At 46.0% G+C, this 19287-nt stretch overlaps 1 protein-coding gene across 1 annotated transcript; it reads right to left on the bottom strand.

The window, feature by feature from the left end:
• Positions 1-439: 439 nt before the first annotated feature.
• On the bottom strand, positions 440-17427 carry THBS1 (thrombospondin 1). The gene is made up of 22 exons (XM_049898136.1): positions 17251-17427; positions 16570-16665; positions 15735-16294; positions 14653-14728; positions 14206-14402; positions 13970-14092; positions 12866-12959; positions 11207-11380; positions 10544-10720; positions 10078-10251; positions 9706-9833; positions 9439-9591; positions 8589-8807; positions 7991-8098; positions 7266-7425; positions 6978-7096; positions 5125-5359; positions 4708-4935; positions 4255-4526; positions 3725-3822; positions 3482-3621; positions 440-2617 (listed from the first exon to the last, which is right to left on the bottom strand). The coding sequence occupies exons 2-22, from the start codon at positions 16634-16636 to the stop codon at positions 2610-2612; spliced, it is 3510 nt and encodes a 1169-aa protein (XP_049754093.1). The 5' UTR covers positions 16637-16665; positions 17251-17427; the 3' UTR covers positions 440-2609.
• Positions 17428-19287: the final 1860 nt, after the last annotated feature.

Below are 19287 nucleotides of genomic sequence, written 5' to 3' on the forward strand. Positions count from 1 at the left end.
ATTTCTCTTTTATATGGTGTTAATATGCCAGGCTCATTTGTTTTGCTCTTTTCCAGCAAAATGTGCATTCTAAGCCTAGGTCCGAATAAGTAGGTTTTCTTAAATCTTATAAACCCGTTGCCGTCGAGTCGATTTCAACTCATAGCAACCCTACAGGACAGAGTAGAACTGTCGCATAGGGTTTCCAAAGCTGTAAATCTATACAGAATCAGACTGCCACATCTTTCTCCCACAGAATGGCTGGTGGATTTGAACTGCTGACCTTTCAGTTAGCAGCCAAGCGCTTAACCACTGCATCACCAGTTCATATAGGAAGTGTGACTGTTACTGTGTCTTACTGTAATTTCTTTTGTATATGCTGTACTGGTCTAAGAATGGAATTAGCCCACACTTCATATAGTTAAGCCAGTAGAGAACACATAAACATGGACCCAGGAAGTATAAATATAAATTTCCATATGGTTTATTGTTGTTCCTTGTACATAAGAAACAGTAATACACAACTTACACTGTTTTAGAATGTAAAATGGATAAAATGTACAAAAAAAGCACATTCCTAGAAAAAAGGTATTGGCAAATCGTAAAAACTGGGGAGGGGGGTAAAAAGCGAAAAACAAAAACGAAACAGAAAACAAAAAACAAAAGGAGAAAAACCAACAATTCTTCAATTCAGTGTGCAAACATTTTATAAAAATAGAAATACTAACTCTACAGGCAGTATTTCCTGATAAATTATTTAAATAGCATATCTACACAATCTGAGATACCTATTCCAATGGCAATGAGAAAATAATTTATAAAAATAAAGCAATGGTATACAAGATGATAGGAAAAAAAAAACCATAACGTTCAGAAATTGTATTTAACATTTCAATGCTACTTTCTTGTTGGGAAAACTCTTCTGCAAAGAATTTCTATACTATATACAGCATTGACTTTTTTAGGTACTACAGTAGCTTTAAGTTTGTTAGACATTTAAACTCTTTCTGCTTGATCCAAAAATTCTTTTCTCAGTCACACAGCAAATGAGGTAATATTTGTATATAAGTTTCACCTTTGTCATTTTTTTCTCTTTTGGAAAAATGAAAGAAAAAAAAAAGTGTATATGCTTTTCTTCTCCCTGGAAATAGGCACACGGGGTGGGGGTAAAACAGTATGTAAAGACCTCATGGCTTTCTTTGCCACCTAAAAATACTTGCAAATGGATAACAAACTAATTCCACTTGAAAAGACAAAGCAAAGCAAACAAAAACCAAAAAAGAATCCCAAATCGTTCACCCTAAGCACAAAACAAGGGGCAGCTCTGTTGCTGCTTTTCCTTGTGCCATTCTTAGAGACTGGCTGATGACTTGCCACTGCCTGACCGCCAACGCTTTCCATACGAACCCTAAATCAGGTAGAACAGAGTTAATAAATAATCTGTATTTACAATCTTAAAGGTCGCGAAGACGCATAACAAAGGTGGTATGGATCGTCCTTACGCTGCTTCCTGTTCCATGAATAGTCCTTCAGTCAGACCCTCCAGAATAGGTACAAAAATAAATATTTTACATTGTAAAGGCTTTGTAAAGGAAAACAAACAAACAAAGAAAAACTACAGTCCAAAAGAGAGAATTGGAGAACTCCAAGATATTCAGAAAAAAACAGAGAAGAGGAATGTTTTAGTTGATATTAATTTTGTGCCTTTCTAACCATAAAAATATAAGCACGGCTGCCCATCCCTTGAGAGGCAACCTTGTGCTCACTGAGATGGTAGGTTTTCCCATTTTCCTGCTACATCTGCACAAGCTACATCTGGAATGAAGCCAACAATTTCAAAGTAACCAGCCAATGGCAGCCAGCACTGCCTTCCACTAGTTCCATTCTGACTCCCTATTCTGGCCACTACTACAGGTAAGGAGCAGGGGCCAGGGGAGGAAGTCCAGAAGCCAGTCTTTTCCTCCTTTCCCTGCTTCTATTTAAGTGCCTCTTTAAGTGGGTTAATCAGCTAACGCCGTCAGTATCATGAAATCCAACAATAGTTTTTTAATCCCCTGAAAATGATTAGTACCGAACATGTAACAGTTCCTCCACATTTTCTTCATACAATCGTCTCTTGGGTACACACCTTCCCCTTAGTGCTTTGGCCCCGACTCCCCCTATTCCTGAGGGAGTATGTCAGGGGTGGTTTTGTTGGCTAATTCTAATGAGTCCTCCCTTCTCTCACATGCCTGAAATGCTGCTGAGTCCACTGCTCAGAGATGGCCTCGCGACAGCACTCTGTGATGAAAGCAGAGTGGAGCAGTCATCTGCCCAGCTGAAGCAAGGAGATGCTTGTGCTTTTTCAAAAGCAAGCCAGAAGTCATTGTGTATATTCTTGAAAGATGCCAGAAGTCATTGTGTATATTCTTGAAAGATGTCTTCTCATTCGTTGGAGGAAGAATGCTGAGTCTGTTTTTGAAAACTGCATTTTCTCGAGGCAGGTCATATATCCTAGGAGTCCACATTGATGCAAGCAGAGAAAAAAGGAAGAAGGGAGGAGCGATCCCGGGGTTTTCTCAAGCCCATGGTTCCAGAAGGTGCAATACCAGCATTGGTTACCATCAGTCTTTTGATCAACAGTTTGATGATTAGGAATCTGTTAAATAAATAGACATAATACACACATAAATAAATTCAAATACAAACTCATTCTTAAAGGCATTGCCATCATAATACCAACTAATAACAACCTACGTACATCCCTACTTTCATAATGGCAAAAGCGTAATTTAAGACTGTTTAAACACATTAACATTTAATTTTATTCGCTGGCATCGATGCCAGGAAAGCAACACAATGCAGTCTTCAGAACTTACGCGATGCTTTGTAAGGCCTTCATGTTGAAAGTTTAGGGAGATTTAAAAAAAAAAAAAAAATCAGACTCAAAGATGACATCATAAATGTTTTTTGAGTAAAACCAACCATCTTTCTTTACTCTGATTGATCTTATAAACACTTAAAAAAAAAATTTTTTTTTTTTTATAAGTAGTTATTTTGTGGTGGGTCCAGTGTTGGCTCAATGACAGCTTAAGTAATTATTTCGTGCAAAAGAATGGAGAAGCAGAGCCAAGATTAATAGTGAAAATCAACATGCCAATATGAAGGCACTATTTCTTTCCCCTCTTTGTATACAGGTAAAGGTTGTTAAAGACAATTTGTGCTGTAATGATATATGTTAACATGTACAATTTAAAGTGTCATCAATGTGGTCTAAACCATACAGGAGCTTACCTTTGCGCTGTATGAAAAGGACAGAGATTGCTAAGCAAATTAATACCGTTAATGACTCAGGATTGCATAAGCTACGCTTTATAGGAATTGTCTCATTTTTTATCATTGTGTGTTCAAAAGCAAAATAGAAAGAACCCTATCTCTAAAACAGTCTTTAAATCAGACTCCCATAATTGGCATTCTTGACATTATTGAATCACTGAACATGAACTGGGAACACTGCTCCTACCTCTGCACTCGTATTTCAGGTCGGAGAAGAACACCATTTCTTGAGAGAAGACAAACAACCCTAGCCTGCCACCAGCGTAGGTCTTGTCATAGATAGGTCCCGAGTCAGCCATGATCTTCTTCCCTTCATACATCACCACTCTGTGGGGAAAAAAAATCTCATCAGTGACACCTCTGCTTTTTGGTGTCCTCCTCCTTGGTCATCAGCATGACTGTAAGTGAAATTCAATGAGTGCAATCTTACCTAATGAAGCCTGTCTTTGGCCGGTGGCTGAGACGCCATCTGTAGGCAGTGAAATCTTTCCAGCCTATGTGACGAGGGTCATGCCACAGGGTTCGCACCTGAAAGAAAAGGAAATGTTGAAACAGAGCTCCGCCGTGAGAAGATTTCTATTTCATTCCATAACAAATGGTACCCGAAAGACACCAAGTTGACCCAAATTAGAGGGTTGCAATGTTAAGATTTTTTCCAAAACCACCTTCATTTGGTGTGCCCTTAAATACAGGTAGAAGGCAGAAACAGAGAAGGAATGGGAGAGGTTTTGTTTGAAGAGGCTGAAGATGCCTTTGGACCTGAAGGGTAACTCTTGGGCACAGCCAGCTCCCCTCTCAGACACTACTGTTCTTACAAAGCAGAGCTTAGTGCTGCAGTTGGTGATGTTAGAACCTTTATATCTAAGATCCTCCATTAGCAGTCTTAGCCAAAGCACAGCATCCCCAGTGCTAAACAGGTACCCACTGACTCTTTCCCTCTTCTAGGGCACGGCTTCTTACCTGGCCAGGGGTGTTTCCTGTATGCCACAGAGCATTCCGCAGGTGCTCGCCAGGTCCTGTGGTGGAGTTCACAACTTTCACAGAAAGGCCTGAGTACCCCTGAGCCCTTGTGGGGTTGGTGTCCCAGTAGGACTGGGTGACCTGCTTCCACATCACAACATAGAAGCGGCTGCTGGACTGGTAGCCAAACACAAATCCGGCATAGTCATCATCCCTCTCGGTGTTGATGAAGAATGTGCCACTGAAGTCCACAGCATTAAATTCATCATAACCTGGAAGATGAGCGCAGATCCCAGGTTAAAACCTACAGCTTTCCGAAGTTTCTCTGTTACATTCCCAGATATCCTTAGTACCCACAAGGACTATGCTAAACACACATGCAACTGCCAGGTTTTATATTTGTGTCTTTCCCACGTATACGTTAGCTTTTTGTTCTAAGAATTCACTACTCACCTATAGCAAGCCCAGGGTCACAGTTGACAGTCTGGACAAGCTCTTTACCCTGATGGCGTACAACCCAGTTAGGATCATTTTGGGATGTCCCTTTGGGATCTAAAGGAATCATCTGGAATCGGCGGAAATCAGTCTCACTGATGTCAACATTCTCAGGACAGATGTCATCGATGTCTGGCACACTGTCCTGGTCAAAATCATCCTTGCAAGCATCACCTCGACCATCACCTAAGGTCAAAAAGGCAAGAGTTCTGTGAAATTCTGAAATGCTATTATAACTGGGGTCAGAAATTCACTGTCTTGTCAAAGCTGCCATTTAGTCTCATCTTAAATGCATTCAACTTCATCTTTATTTCTTGAATCTAGAAAGCCATGTGGTTTCAGTTACTGTCTTAAAAAGTGGCTCAACTGACTCACCATCAGAGTCCTTCTGGTCAGGATTGGACACCAGTCTGCAGTTGTCCCTGTCATCAGGAATGCCATCATTGTCATCATCATGGTCACAGGCATCTCCCACGCCATCCTTGTCGTGGTCGGCCTGGTTGGCGTTGGGCACATAGGGGCAGTTGTCTAGGTTGTTCTGGTGGCCATCTTCATCAATATCCTGATTGCTGTCACAGGTATCTCCAATGCGGTCCGAGTCAGAGTCCAGCTGGAAGAGGAGACATAAAAGGAGGGTAAATTGAAGATAACTTTTACGTTAATGTTGAAGATAACTAATGACCTTGCAATAGGGAAAATTCCCCATGATTGGATATCGCCAATGGAGTTTCATGCCTATTTGTATACTACTGCAAAACAACAATATTAACATGTAAAGTTTTTTCTCTTGACCCTTATTTCTAGATAATTTGAAAAAGGATATTTAGATATTTTTGAAATATAAAACTTTATAAATAAAATTAAATTAAAAAAAGGAATTATTAACTAAGGATGGAATACAACATTAACTGATCACATTGTAACGTTAGATAGAGTTCTATGTAAGGAAATGTTATTTTTCATTGACGCTTTTGATTGTAAAACTGTTGACATGTCAACTTCTACTGTAGGTCATTATGTCATGGAAGGATAGCAGTGCTTTCTGTGCACACTGTCTGGGTAATATGTATGAGAGGGATCAGTTATTCTTTTAAGTATTTGGTTTTATACACCATCTAGTCTGCAAGGACTGTCACTGTTGGCTCAGGTGAAGTCAAAACTCAAATTTTTTCAAAGCTTTTTCTCAGTACTTTTACATCATTCATCGTGTGTGGGATGTTTATGGACTGCACGTACACAAACCACAATCTTTCTTGCCAATATTTATGCCCTTTGCTGTGAGATTTTTATACAATGCTGGAATTTTGTTACACATTTTATTACAATCTGAAGAACCAAAGGCCCACCTAGTGATGTTAAATGATATTGAAGAAGTTCAGTTTATGCTAAGACCTAAACTCAAAATAGATGACCCTCAGTGCCAGGTGACCAGCACAGCTGTCCTGGATCATTCACACTTCCCAGTTATGGCCCCCAAGCTACTCATCCTGCTCTCTTTGCTTGATAGGCGCTCTCAAGAGTAAACATCAGGATGAAGAACTGGAGTTTTCAATTTTTTAACCTTATAAAAACATTGCCATTTAAAAAAAGCTGGTTTCTAAGCTTCCAGAACAATGCTTTTTAGGGGGAAAAAAGCCTACTTTTAACTTGAATTCCTAAAAAATAATGATGGGCAATTAGACAAAAAAGAAATACTTTCAGACATGGAAGCTGTTCTGGCTAACGTCTACTCGTAGCACTCCCTACATGGGTAGGGAATGATCTGTCTGTTACGCCAAACACTTCCAAAGAATAACAAACGGGCTTCCTCCAGGTTTTGGAAGTATTTTTAGTTTGATGATTCCTTACAGTCAGATTATATCCTTAGCCATGAAAATGGCCATTTATTTTGCTTAAGGGCATTTTTTCCCCCAGTTCTTAGTCTTACCTATGATTGATATTGTTCTAGAGTTGTCAGTCACAGATTCCTGCTCTGTAAAATTTATCTTAACTAGTATCAATGATAGGTCATGCCGAGCAGTCAAGTTGATCTTCTTTGAGAAGACAAGATTGAAGATACAGGATCCTCATGTTAGATTTATGGGACTATTTGCAAGGAGCTGACATAAGGTGAACTGTTTACACAAAAAGACTGCAACTGGCTATGAGAACATCGTGAACCGAGAGATGAAAGGCCTGGAAAGGGATATTCCAACACTTCACTGAAAGACTCTGAAGAGTCCACCTACCTGATCTGGATTGTGTTCCAGGGGGCAATTATCACACTGATCTCCAACCCCATCCATATCCGTATCCCGCTGGTCGACATTGTACACGTACTGGCAGTTGTCTCTTTCATTGAGGATACCTGCAGAGATGGAGAGAACAGGAGACAAATAAGCGCTGTGATCTCCAGCCTTGAGTATTTCAAGCTAGCTGTGTACTAACAGCCAGGACTGGAGAAAAGTCAGAACAAGTTGAAAACTGAGCATGTATGCCATCACCCAGGGCCCTACTGCAGTCAGCAAGCGCCTTACCATCCCCATCAATGTCAGCCGCACAGGCGTCTCCTTCCCCATTGTTGTCTGTGTCAGCCTGATCTGGGTTGTGGTTGTAGGGGCAGTTATCACAGCGGTCGCCCACATCATCTCTGTCATAGTCATACTGGGCTGGGTTGTAATGGAATGGACAGTTGTCCTGTGAAGAGAAGAAATGGAGCACTTCACAACATAGCCAGCGAAACCAGTTTAAGCCTCAAACCACATGCACAATAGATACCAAACTGCAAGAATCTGTAATAATGACGCTCTACTTAGTGGAAACGCTGATTTAGTACTCATGTAAAATGATCACGCCAAAGTGACAAGCCAGGACATGATACATAAAAATGGATTCCTGTAGATTACAAATCAGTGAGATGTGAAAGATAATCTCATCATCTCAGTTCTCAGTATGCCCAAAGAAAATTTTACTATAATTTGTATATGACATCTAAATTAGGCAGCAAAATGTCATTTGTTTATACATCAGAATTTCTTGCTCAAGATGGGGGGAAAAGGCTGTGATAAAATGCTCATTTAAAATTCTCTTGGCAGTATCTATGTACTCCAACTCCTGAAATACCATGAGTACTTTCTAATGCTCCTGGATATCAACCTGGTGTTTATAACTCTGCAATTTCCTTGAATCCTAAACTGTTTCAGGCTACTAGGCGTTGCAGATGGAAAAGGCGAATGGAGAAAGGGAAGCGTTTTGTTTTTACCCGATCGTCTGGAATTTTATCATTGTCATCGTCATCGTCACAGGCATCGCCGATTCCATCCTTGTCATAGTCTTCCTGCCCTGAGTTGGGAAGGTTGGGACAGTTGTCCTAGGAAACAGAAGACACACACTACAGTTAGTTTACATTCCATTTACTCAGCTTGCACGAGGCGTACACATAAACATGCAAACAGAGAAAGAACGGAATGCTGCTCCGTAACAGCATGTATTTTTTATGGGTACACACACACAAAAATCCAAACTTTTTCTTGGGGGTACACATACAGAGTTTGTATGAACACTCTTGGCTTTTTGGATGCTGTACGCACAAGTCATACTCTGCTGGTATTTGGTAGAGTGGTGAACGTTTGTGGCCAAAGGAATCGACTATGGGACACGGTCGCTACAAGGGCCTGCCCTATTCAAGTTCTTGGCACCAAATGATTTAATACTAATGAGAACTAGTGTCGCTCTGCCTTTGGGTGCTTTAATCTTTCAGTCACTGTCAAGATTTAAACCTTTAAGGTCCCTTGGCATGGTCTTTTGATAAGGGCAATGCTACTTCTTTATAAAGGTACACAAGGGAAGCTGGTTTTCACCTTTTTGCAGTGGTAAGTTGCATTGGCCACACAGACCAGGTCCTCATTGGGCCAGCCGTCGAGGTCTGTGTCCTCTCCGCAGATGATGCCGTTGCCTGCATAGCCAGGCTTGCACTCGCAGCGGTACATGGGGTCGCTGTAATGGCCGAGGTAGTTGCACTTGGCATTCTTGTTGCAATCGTGTGTCCCGTCTGTGCAGGGGTTGCGGGGCTTGCACACCTGAGAGTACAACATCCCGAGGTTAACCCAGAGGCTTCCAGTCTCCAGATACCATGGAATCAAGAGGAATCCAGATCCCTGTTATCTCTGAGTAGATGCTCCATGTGAACGATCGTGGCCTCCCTTTACCCACTCTACCCTGAGGATGTTCAGGCTATAGGCTAACACTGCTTCTCATTTCTTTTCCATTGCTCAGGAGATAAAACCAAAGACCAAACCCACTGCTGTCGAGTTAATTTCAATTCATAGAGACCCTATAGGATAGAGCAGAACCGCCCCATAGAGTTTCCAAGGAGTGGCTGGTGGATTTGAACTGCCAACCTTTTGGTTAGCAGCCAAACACTAAGCCACTGTGCCACCAGGGCCCCAGGACATAGGTATTTACAAATCTATCTGCATACAGATTATTCCAGAGCAGCATTTTTTAATATGGTGGACTATTTTTACTGTTAGATTTACCAAGAATTTTCTAGTCATGTTTCTAAAACTAGATGGCCTATTTCATCCTCCTCCCTGGGTTTTTTTTTTTTTTTGGGGTCAGGGCAATGCATAAGAAATTACATTCCTCCCTCTCCTCAGTGTTTCAGTAAAGGACACCACTCCTCTAGTCTACCCAGCCAGTCTACTGTACCTGTTTGTTGGCGGTGGCGTGTTCGATGCCCTGGCCAAAGGGCTGCGTGCCAGTGAAGCGAGGTGGGCAGGGCAGACAGTTGTAGCCGGGGTCTGTGTTCTTACACCTGTGTTCTCCATTGTGGTTGAAGCAGGCATCGGGCACTTCTTTGCACTATGGAGGAAACGACAGTTGACCCAACGTTTAGAAAACACCACTGTAAGGAAATAACTAGAAGAGGTGAGCTGCTTTCTGAGATGTAGTAACTCTAAGCCATGCGTTCCTCACCTCATCAACATCTGTGCACTGGACGCCATTTCCGCTATAACCCGCAGGGCAAGCACCACATTTCCAGCTGCCATCGGGGTAGCTAGTACACTTGGCACCGGCAAAGCAGGGATTGGACAGACATCCATCTAAGACAAGGCGAGGGGGACAGGTCAATGGTTAGTCTCAACTCCTGATACGACCATGCTGGTCGTGAAAAAACAATAATGTAAGCTATAGGTCCACGTAACTCAACTATATTGGAATTACGTTGTCCACCTGCATTTTAGAATAATTAAACCACTCAGGACCATTTGTATGCTGACTGTGATATTAGGTCAATTAGACTTAATAGGTCCTAAGGATGGTTTCTTCCAGGGCTGCAAGGCTCACCAATTGGACAATCCTGCTTGTTGCAGATCTGGTTTTCCGTCACATCACCAATGCAGTCCTTGCCTCCAAATTGGGGTGTGGGGTTGTTGCAGAGCCGGCTACGTTTCTGCACCCCTCCTCCACAGGTGACAGAACAGATGTCCCATGGTGACCAGGGACCCCAGCCTCCATTGACTGTAAGAGAATGAACCACATGCCAAAAGTGAGTTTAATTTTCTCGAACCTGATCTGTCATAGAAGATTTCTCTAAGCCTATTCAAGAAACTTCTGCTACCCTGAAATGCAGAAAAAATGTTTGGGAAGAGGGCGAGTTTGAAATGGGTTCTTTCTGTTTTTCATTACACGAAGCTGCTGAGCACACAGAAATTTGCTTCTATTTGTTTCCGTAGTAAGTAAGTAACCTTCCTCCCTTGATGACCCACAGATGCCAGGGCACCAGCTGGGCACCAGCAGTGTCCACACTTACTTGGGCAGGCGTCTTTCTTGCAGGCTTTAGTCTCTCGAGCTTCCCCTTCACATGGCTTCCCGTTCAACTGGGGGCTGGGAGAGTTGCAGAGCCGGATCCTTGTGATCACACCATCACCACATGTCACCGAGCAAGATGACCACGGGGACCAGTGGCTCCAGCTGCCATCCTGTTTAACTAAAGTACAAAGCTGATGGTCACAAATGGTGTTGGCTCTCCTCGAGGGCACAGAAATATTTTCAGGGTACGGTCAATGGCAGCTAAGCCTAGTGTGTAACAGAACTTGGCTCATGGCCACATATCCAAATGCCAACATGGAACACTGTCTACCAGACGGCAGGTAATGTTTAGTTGCCCTTATGGGATGAGGTTAATATTGTGATCCAACATTATAGTGAGCCAGGCTCTGAGCTAACTGCTTTATATACATTATCTAAATAAAATCCTGGAAAACATCCATATTAAGTGCTGTTATTATCCTGAGGAAAGAACCTCAGAAATGGTAAGTTGTACTCAAGGTTGCCTAAGTAAATGGGAGAAATGGGATTCGGATCCAGAAATTCTAAAACCTATCCTCTTAACCTCTATGCTATGGTGCTGTTCTTGGTGAAGACAGTGAGGACAGGCCAGGTCTTCACATTCCTAAGTGGCCAACATGCTTACATCTTTTATCGCACTCCTGAATGTGGCAGGTCCGTGTCTGGACTGAGGAGCCCTCGCATCGGTTGTTGAGGCTATCGCAGGAGCGGCCGCGCTGCTGAATTCCATTGCCACAGGTCACGGAGCAGGAGGTCCACTCAGACCATGGAGACCAGCCATCATCTGCAGAGTCGCTGGCTGCAGGAGAAACAGAGGTCATTTAGCGCAGGGTCGTTAAGACAAGCTATTCTTTAGACTCTCCTTTGGGACTTCCTTCCTTTGCCAGAGGGTGAAAATATATTTCTTAGACCAAGAGCCAAGGGGTTTATCCCTGATCGGTACGTTTGTAGCACTGGGATAATGGAATGCTTTGCCCGGGTCAGTACTGCTAAGCCTTCTCATGTTGTGTGTGCTCTTAGGCATTGCTCCCACCTTTCTCCTCTCTCAGCCGTTCAGATGGGTTTCCCTTTACCAACTTGAGCTATCTGGGCAGGCATTTCTAGTCTCAGGCTCCCAAGAACACTGGAGTATGGCAGCTTGTGGGAGCCTCTCTGCCCTTCTGGGGAGCCACAGAGCATGTGTTTGACAGATAAGCTCGAAGGCAGCATAGTAGTTGTTGGCTCTGGCTCCAACTAGGTCATGAGGTTAATCAATTTGTTGCTCCTCTTGCCCTAGCATTGTGGGCCTTCCTCTGCACATATTTTCACAAGAGAGAATGTGTTTGTTTACCATCTGCCCAGGCACCGTGACTATAATCACATTGAACTGTACCAGAAGACAGAGGACTTGTTTTCCTTTGCCATCAGTTGGAAGTTTTCCCAGCAATCCCTGATTCAAGTTCAGAATTCTGCTAACTCCCAGCTAGCCTTTTTCCCTTTAACCCAGACCTCAAGTGAATGCTGAGCAGAAAGAGATACACAAATGATCACTACAGTGCCAGTATTTCCAACATGGGCCCTGGAGGGGACTGGTTATTCTGAGCTGTGTGGCCAGTGTGCGTGTGTAAATGTGTGCGAGTGTATGTGTGAATGTGTAGGGCAAGTGCTACTTTTCTGTTTTTCCTGACCTTAGTTGTGATGAATCATTTCTAAGACTTGTACCTACTACATTAAATTTTGTTGCAGCAAAGTGATTGATTTATACTGCCAACAAGAACCAGGGATAAGGTGCCACAGCACACTATATGCCTTATTTCTTTCAGTGCCCTGGAATTCAACCTGCTGGTCTTCTGTCAGGCCTCCTGTCTTGGCAGATAAAATGAGCAAAGCACAAGGCCCAGTGCAGCCCAGCACTTGCACCATGAGTCCATCCATTTCTTTGGAGAGCAGCCTTCCTTAGCTCTGTGCCTCTAAGGTCAGATCCTAAAAACAGTCAACTTAGAGCTAAAGCTGCTACATGCTCATCTCTTCTTTTCTCAAAGTGACAAAATCAGAGTCAGTAAGCTATACCCACATCAGTACTGCCTTACTGTCATCCAGATGTGTAACTGAGGCTTAGTCATAATGGAGCTTCCGGCTCTACACAGCAGACAAGCTGTCAGTTAACCAGCTGCGGCAGCAAGACACAGAATGCAAATACCTGATGGGGATAGGGGTGGGGTTCCAGTGTTTTGCGTGGCTGCCGAGGATGTATGTGGACCTGACCTAGTCACTGAAGAATGCTTATGCAGGTTTAGGAACTTACGCCAACACCGTGGGCAGCATTCTCCATCAGGAACTGTGGCGTTAGAACAGGGCATGATGGGGCAGGATACCTTTTTGCAGATGGTGACTGAGTTCTGTAGGGAAGAGCGAGAGGGATGTCGGTTACTAAGCGTATTGCAAACAGAGGTTTAGATACTATCAAATTTCCATTACGGGCTGAAGCAGGGTCAGCGCTGTACACGCTCTCGTGGAACGGCTTTAGTAGAAGACCTCTCTGTTTGCAGCTTCCACTACCGCAGAGACAGTTCTAGGGCTGGCCACTTGTCACTCCATTCTGTGGGGAGTTCTCTCTTAACTGCTACTCAGAGTTGGACGTTGCAGCGTGAGGAATTTATTTAAGGGGAACCTTCAAACATCCTGGGTCAAATCTATTGAACTCTTCAAATTCATCTGGGACTTTATTTGAGGGGGAAAATAAAACCGATTAGCAGTGCTTTCCTCATCTGTAGATCTGGCTTTAAATTATATTGGAGAGGAATGGGAACTTAATGAAGTTTGCAAGCAAATCAAGCAATCTGTGATTTGTATTTAAGGTATACGTGGCTCTCTGAGCCAGGTAAACCCCCAAAGTCACTTGCCACCGGCTGGGGAGACAGCTAGAGAAACACAGGCGGTGCCATTTGAGCTAAGTAGCCAGTTATGACCTGACAATGTCGGGCTAAGTGATCTGAACAGCAATCAGTACTGTAGTAAAAGAACCATGTCACAGCTGAATACAAATCAGGACTGCAGGGCGGGGGCAGGGAAAAGAATGTTCCAACAAGGTTTTATTTACCTGACATTCAATACTTAGTGTCTGAACTAAAGCCAGTAAATTATTCAGATGTCTTAATAGATTTGTTCTCTTAGATACTCTGCCTAAGGTGTAATTAAGATTCTGAAAAACCTTCTAAGAGTTTAAAGAATTTAAAGATGTCACAACTACATCTTAAGGAAAAACCTAGAGAGGGGAAAAAAAAGCCCACTTTGGTATCAGGCCATTGAGCATGAAAAGAACTTGGATGGCCATTTGGGTATTTCCCTGGAGACTGTGGCTTCAAACACATACCACCAATTCTGGTTTTAGTTTATAAAGATCCCTCACCTGACAGCGACATTCGGTGCAGCTATCCACAGTCCATTCTTCGTTATTCCTGTACTGAACTCCGTTGTGATAGCAGAGAGGAGACCGCCTCAGCTCATTGGCCAATTCCTTGTTCTCTTCAGTCTAAAGGAGGGAGAAAGCTCATTAGTGCTTAACCTCATTTTAGGTCAGCTGGGAGCAGCAGTGGTAAACCTTCAAGGATTTATGCTGAGCAGCTGGGAACAGGGGCCACTGACCACTTTGCGGATGCTGTCCTGAAGCGTGGTGACGATGGTGCGCAGGCCCCTGAGTTCCAGGACCATGTTGGACAGCTCATCACAGGAGATGCCGCAGATGGCCTGCAGGTCCTTTGTTTTGTGGCCGATGTAGTTGGTGCGGATGGCAGGGCTGGAACCATTCACCACATTGTCGAGAGCAAGAAGGACGTTGCTAGCTGGCAAGAAACAAAAGGTAATAGAAGATCTTCAAACAGAAGCTCTCTCCAGCCAGTCCCTGGAGTTCTTCGCTGTAAAGGACACTTCCTTTGGGGCCAGGGGATGTGTGTGGAATACCCTTTGAGGTCACGTGTGTACATCTAGTAACTGTGTTACCCAGGGGGAATTCGTGCACAATCACCATTGTTTAAGTTTCTCAGGTTGTCTTGGTGGAATTCCCCAGTTTACTAAAAATAGAAGGGTACTCACAGCTGGAGCAGCCTTTGTTCCTGAGGATGTCTTCTGGTGTGGTTCCAAAGACAAACCTGACATTCTGCAGCACCCCCTGTGGACAGAGGACACACCTTACTTGTAAGTGTCGGGGGGAGGGAGGACCGCTGTCTCTATGCTAGGGAAAGCAAACCACGGACGCTCTAAAAGCTGAAAAGGGCTCCATTTTGAGACTACTCTGCCAAAACAACACGCCAATACAAATTGCCAAACTTCAACATCTGAATTGTGTCTTCTGCCAAGTCTTCAGTATTTTCCAAAGAATTCAGTTATCAGCCTACTTGGGTACACAGGACATGGACTCTGATACTAAGTCCAGTGGATAGAATGACACTCTCCAGTGTCGAAGAGTTAAATGTGGGAGTTTCAAAGCTACAGTTGCAAAGATCTAAAAGTTCAGGTGAGGAAGAAGCTGCAGCAGCACAAAACCGAATCTTCGAGTTAACCTTTTATTTGGGACCTGCTGCATCCCCTTGGAAAACCCTGGTGGCGTAGTGGTTAAGTGCTATGGCTGCTAACCAAACGGTCGGCAGTTCAGATCCGCCAGGCGCTCCTTGGAAGCTCTAATGGGCAGTCCTACTCTGTCCTATGGGGTCGCTATGAGTCGTAATCGACTCGACGGCACTGGGTTTTTGCATCCCCCTGAGGAATCAAATTGCCAAGTATTTATTCTGTGCATACAAAATAGCCACTTGAAACAATAGTAAAGTTGCTGGAATGCATTTGAACTAAGGAGTATTTAAGGCTTTAATAGGCTGAGAGTTGTTGAAGAGCCATTTCTTGTTTCCTTTAGCGGTTTTCCACGTGTCCCCAGGCTGCCAACATCCATACCAGCATCACCTGGAACTTACTAGAACTGTACATTCCCAGGCCCCACTGCAGACCTACTGACTCAAAAACTGTAACAAGCCCTCCAGGTGATTGTGATGCTCCCTAAAGTTTGAGAACCACTGCTGTCATCTACAGACAATATTTCCCGTACCGAACCTCCTGCTCCAGCAGCCAGGTCACCTGGCTAGCAGATGACCCCAGGGGCTAGGGACTTAAAGAGGAGGCCTCACCTGGAAATTGTCATTGACGCCTCCCTTTGCAATGCGGAGCCTGGCGATGCTGGCCAGGTCCCTGGTGAAGATGCTTTGGATGGGGACCTCTAGCTCAGCGTTCTCCATCTTCTCACAGTCGATGTACAGCTGGGCCCTGTCCTCCTGCACGAACAGGGTGATGCTCTTCCATTGGCCGGTTGCCAGGAGCACGTCTTCCACTGACACCACATGCTGCTTCCCCTGCACAGTCAGGCTCAGGTCCAGGGTGCCCGCCTTGCCATTGGAGACCACGCTGAAGACCTGGCCAGAGTGGTCTTTCCGCTCGAGGGCCAGCAGCGTGCCCCGCGTCTTCTTCATCTGCCGCAGAGAGGCCAGGAGGAGGAACCCCTTCTCTGCCCGCACAGCATCTACTAGGTCCTGGAACTTGTCATCGGGCACAGGGGGGATCAGATTGGCATCCTCAATGCGGAAAGCTGAGCTGGAGGGGTCAGGGCCCCTCACCAGCCGGCGCCCAGAGCCCTTGCGGGAGCCTCCGGTGAGTTCAAAGATGTCAAACACGCTGTTATCTCCCCCAGACTCTGTGAGATAGGAGGAGGATACACAGTGAGTTTTCTTGGCTGAAACAGGCGCCAGGGGTGGCGGGCTCAGCTCTGAGGGTATGGCCATAGGTGCAGAGTAAAAACTCCTGGCAACCACTGAGACAGCCAAATGAACAGCAGGACAGGAAGCTTTGGGGAAAACAACTGCAGAGGAGAGCATGGGGGCATCCCGAAGTATTCAAGCTTAGTCCAGACACCTGTGTACCCAGCACCACCTCCTCTTCCCCCTCCCCCTAGAGTTATCACAGACTCACCTGGAATGCGGTTGGTGCCACACACTTGCAGGAGGAGCAGGACACCAAGTCCCCAGGCCAGCCCCATGGTGGAGCTGTTGGTGCCCAGCAGGGAGCCTGCAGCAGGAAGCACAGAGCCAGGGTCAGAGACGCAGCAGGGAGTGTGGGCAATGCCTGGGGCCTGGGCTTGGGGCCAAGGAACCTGGGGATCCCTCTCTGGCCCCACTTCGCTGGGATGAGGCACTACAGAATTTAGTGTTCAGAGGGAATTGGGCAGAAATTGGGAGAGATGGGGGAGGGGATGTGGTTCTAAAAGTATGGGGACAATGACCAACCATGTGGGGGCTTTTTCTTGGGAAGTCGAGACGGAAAAGAAAGGCCAGCAGATGTAGTTTGGGGGAGCCCCGAGGGCACCGGAAAGGCAGTCTCCCACAGAGACGACTGAAAGGTTTGGAGAGCGCTTGGAGAAGGGAAGGAAATCTTGGGGCGTCCTGCGGGAGTTGGGGTGTGAACCCCAAGGCTGGAAAGGGTGGCTCTGGAGTTCATCCCTAAAAGACCTCCCCAGAGGCTGGGAGGGAGAGGATGGGAAAGGCGAAGACAGAGAGAGAGAATGAGATCCGAGGGTCCCCTGAGGGGCTGTCCGAAGCCTCAGGTTGAAGAACTGGTCCTCGGCGACCGTCCGGGGCCGCGGGGTGCGCTTACCTGTGTGGACGCGGCTGCAGCGGCCGGGAGTGGCGGCGCACCAAGAGGCTTGGACAGACAGACGCTGGGACGGGAGCAGCGCCCGGGGAAGCTGAAGCAGAAGTAGGAGGCTGTGCCGAGGGAGCTCGCAAGAGCCCTGAACTCACCGCCCGGCTGGGATGCAGTGGCTGCCGAGACGGCGGAGCCGCGCGCTTTTATAAAGGGTCGCTCACATTCCTGGGGATTCCTCTGGCCAATGGGCGGCGGCCGGGCAGGAAACGGAGGGGGGCCAGTCTGGGTTCCTCTCTCCGCCCCCCGCTGCCTGGCGCGCAACTTTCCAGCTCAGAAGAGAGGGAGGCGGGGGTCGGGAGCAGGGGTGCACTGCGACTTCTCAGGCGCTTGTGCCCGCCCACGCGGCCGGGCGCGCACCGGTCAGCAAGACGGCTCTTGCGCCACGCGGGCCCCCTTCCTTAAGTGGGAATATTCTGAGCAATGACGGGGCTTTGGCGACCCACCCAGGACGCTTAGGGAGCTTTCAGGCAAATCCGCCTCCTGGAATGTGTGGGCGAAGGCTGGGGGGTGTGGACTCTTGGAGACGGAGCCCGTTTGTAAAATAGGGAACCTGACGGTAAATGGGACCAAGAGACAACCAGTCATTAAAGAAAGTGTCTCTTGGGTATTTGTCGACCCATCCAGGTGGGGTGGGGAGACCCCACGCCTGGGGCTGACGGGCAGAGAGCTTCGCGCCGCGCTCCTGCCCTTCTCCGACCCACTAAGGGAGGTGATGTTGCGTTAGGACGGCAGGGGCGGCCTACCTAGTTGGCATTCACACTGCCCCTAGGCGCACACGTTCCCGCAGCGGCGGCGGGAGTCCCTGCGAAACTCTGGCCTCTGAATTGCTGCGGCGGTTCCACAGCTTGCCGCTTGGGGGCGGTATGCGAATTCTGATCGCAGGAACCCAAGAGGATTGTGTCTTTCTAGCCAGGAATTTTAAGGAAACGTATTCGTATCCAGTTCCCTCAAGCCAAAAGTGAAATTATGTCTTGAAAAACAGTTTTTGTGCCCACTCGTGCTTCTTAACGTGACTCCTGGTTGGAGAATTTGCAGAACCATCTGGCCCCAGAGTCTTAAACTATTTACAGAACAGACCCAACGAGTAATAAATTACCCTCCCTGTCTATCATTTTATTTCCCCCTTTCCTCGCTAAACGTTCTTTTCATTTTTCGGCTCCCGAAACCGAAGTGTGGGTTACATTTCTGTGGGTGCACACAGTGCCATGAGAGCTGTTGCCTAATGTTTCTGTCATTGGAAGTCTGGTCTCCAAGCCACTGTCCCAGCCAGCGTGATGACTGGAGCTGCCTGGAATTCCATTCATCTCTTCGGGCTGGGACGTCAGCAGCCACCGTTTCCCTTGCTGTGGTCCAGCGCTATCAGGCCGCCCGCCCGGAGACACAGGGCGCAGGTAGTGGCTTTACCAAATAAGGATCTCAGCCTCAGGCCGGCATAACCCCTTGGGTCCACCTCCCTTTCTTAGTACTTACACTTGGCAGAACTCATAGCTGCTGGAAACACCCATGAGTTTACATTCATCAAACAGCAATTTCACTTTTCTGGCGTGGGGGTGTTGTGTGACAAGGTGCATGTGTGTGCGGGGACAAAAGAGTGCGTGTTTTCCGGTTACTCCAGTACCTCTAGAAGATGACAAGTGTGTTCCTAAGACACGTTTGTTGCTTAATAACTGAACTTGACAGCCAGAGAGATTTCAGATGTTGAGAGGCAGAAATGAAAGTTTCTGTCAGATAAGTAGTCAAATCAGATTCCTGTCCTGGAAGTCAGAGGTAATGATTCATCTGAGCCCCTCTGAAGATTTCAGGGTCAGCAGCCACCCGTGTAACTTCCCCCTTGTTGCTACTTCCCCAGCTTCCGGTTTGCTCCTTGAAAGATGGTTTATTTTTTCTTACTTGCTGTTCTTCATGACACCTGGTACACAGGAACAGTTCTTGGAGGAATGGCCAGCTGATGGCCTACAGACGTCTCTGGCCCATTTGATAATTTAT

This window comes from Elephas maximus, chromosome 10 (assembly GCF_024166365.1).
Source record: "Elephas maximus indicus isolate mEleMax1 chromosome 10, mEleMax1 primary haplotype, whole genome shotgun sequence".
Classification (NCBI taxonomy): Eukaryota; Metazoa; Chordata; class Mammalia; order Proboscidea; family Elephantidae; genus Elephas; species Elephas maximus.

Bases quoted from the DNA above. Each gene is read 5' to 3' on its own strand.
- THBS1 (XM_049898136.1), bottom strand. From the start codon at position 16,636: ATGGGGCTGGCCTGGGGACTTGGTGTCCTGCTCCTCCTGCAAGTGTGT. The intron at 12,960-13,969 runs GTGAGGGATCTT...TCTTCCCTACAG, and splicing joins GCACCGAATGTCGCTGTCAG to AACTCAGTCACCATCTGCAA. The intron at 8,808-9,438 runs GTACAGTAGACT...TTGTACTCTCAG, and splicing joins ACGCCACCGCCAACAAACAG to GTGTGCAAGCCCCGCAACCC.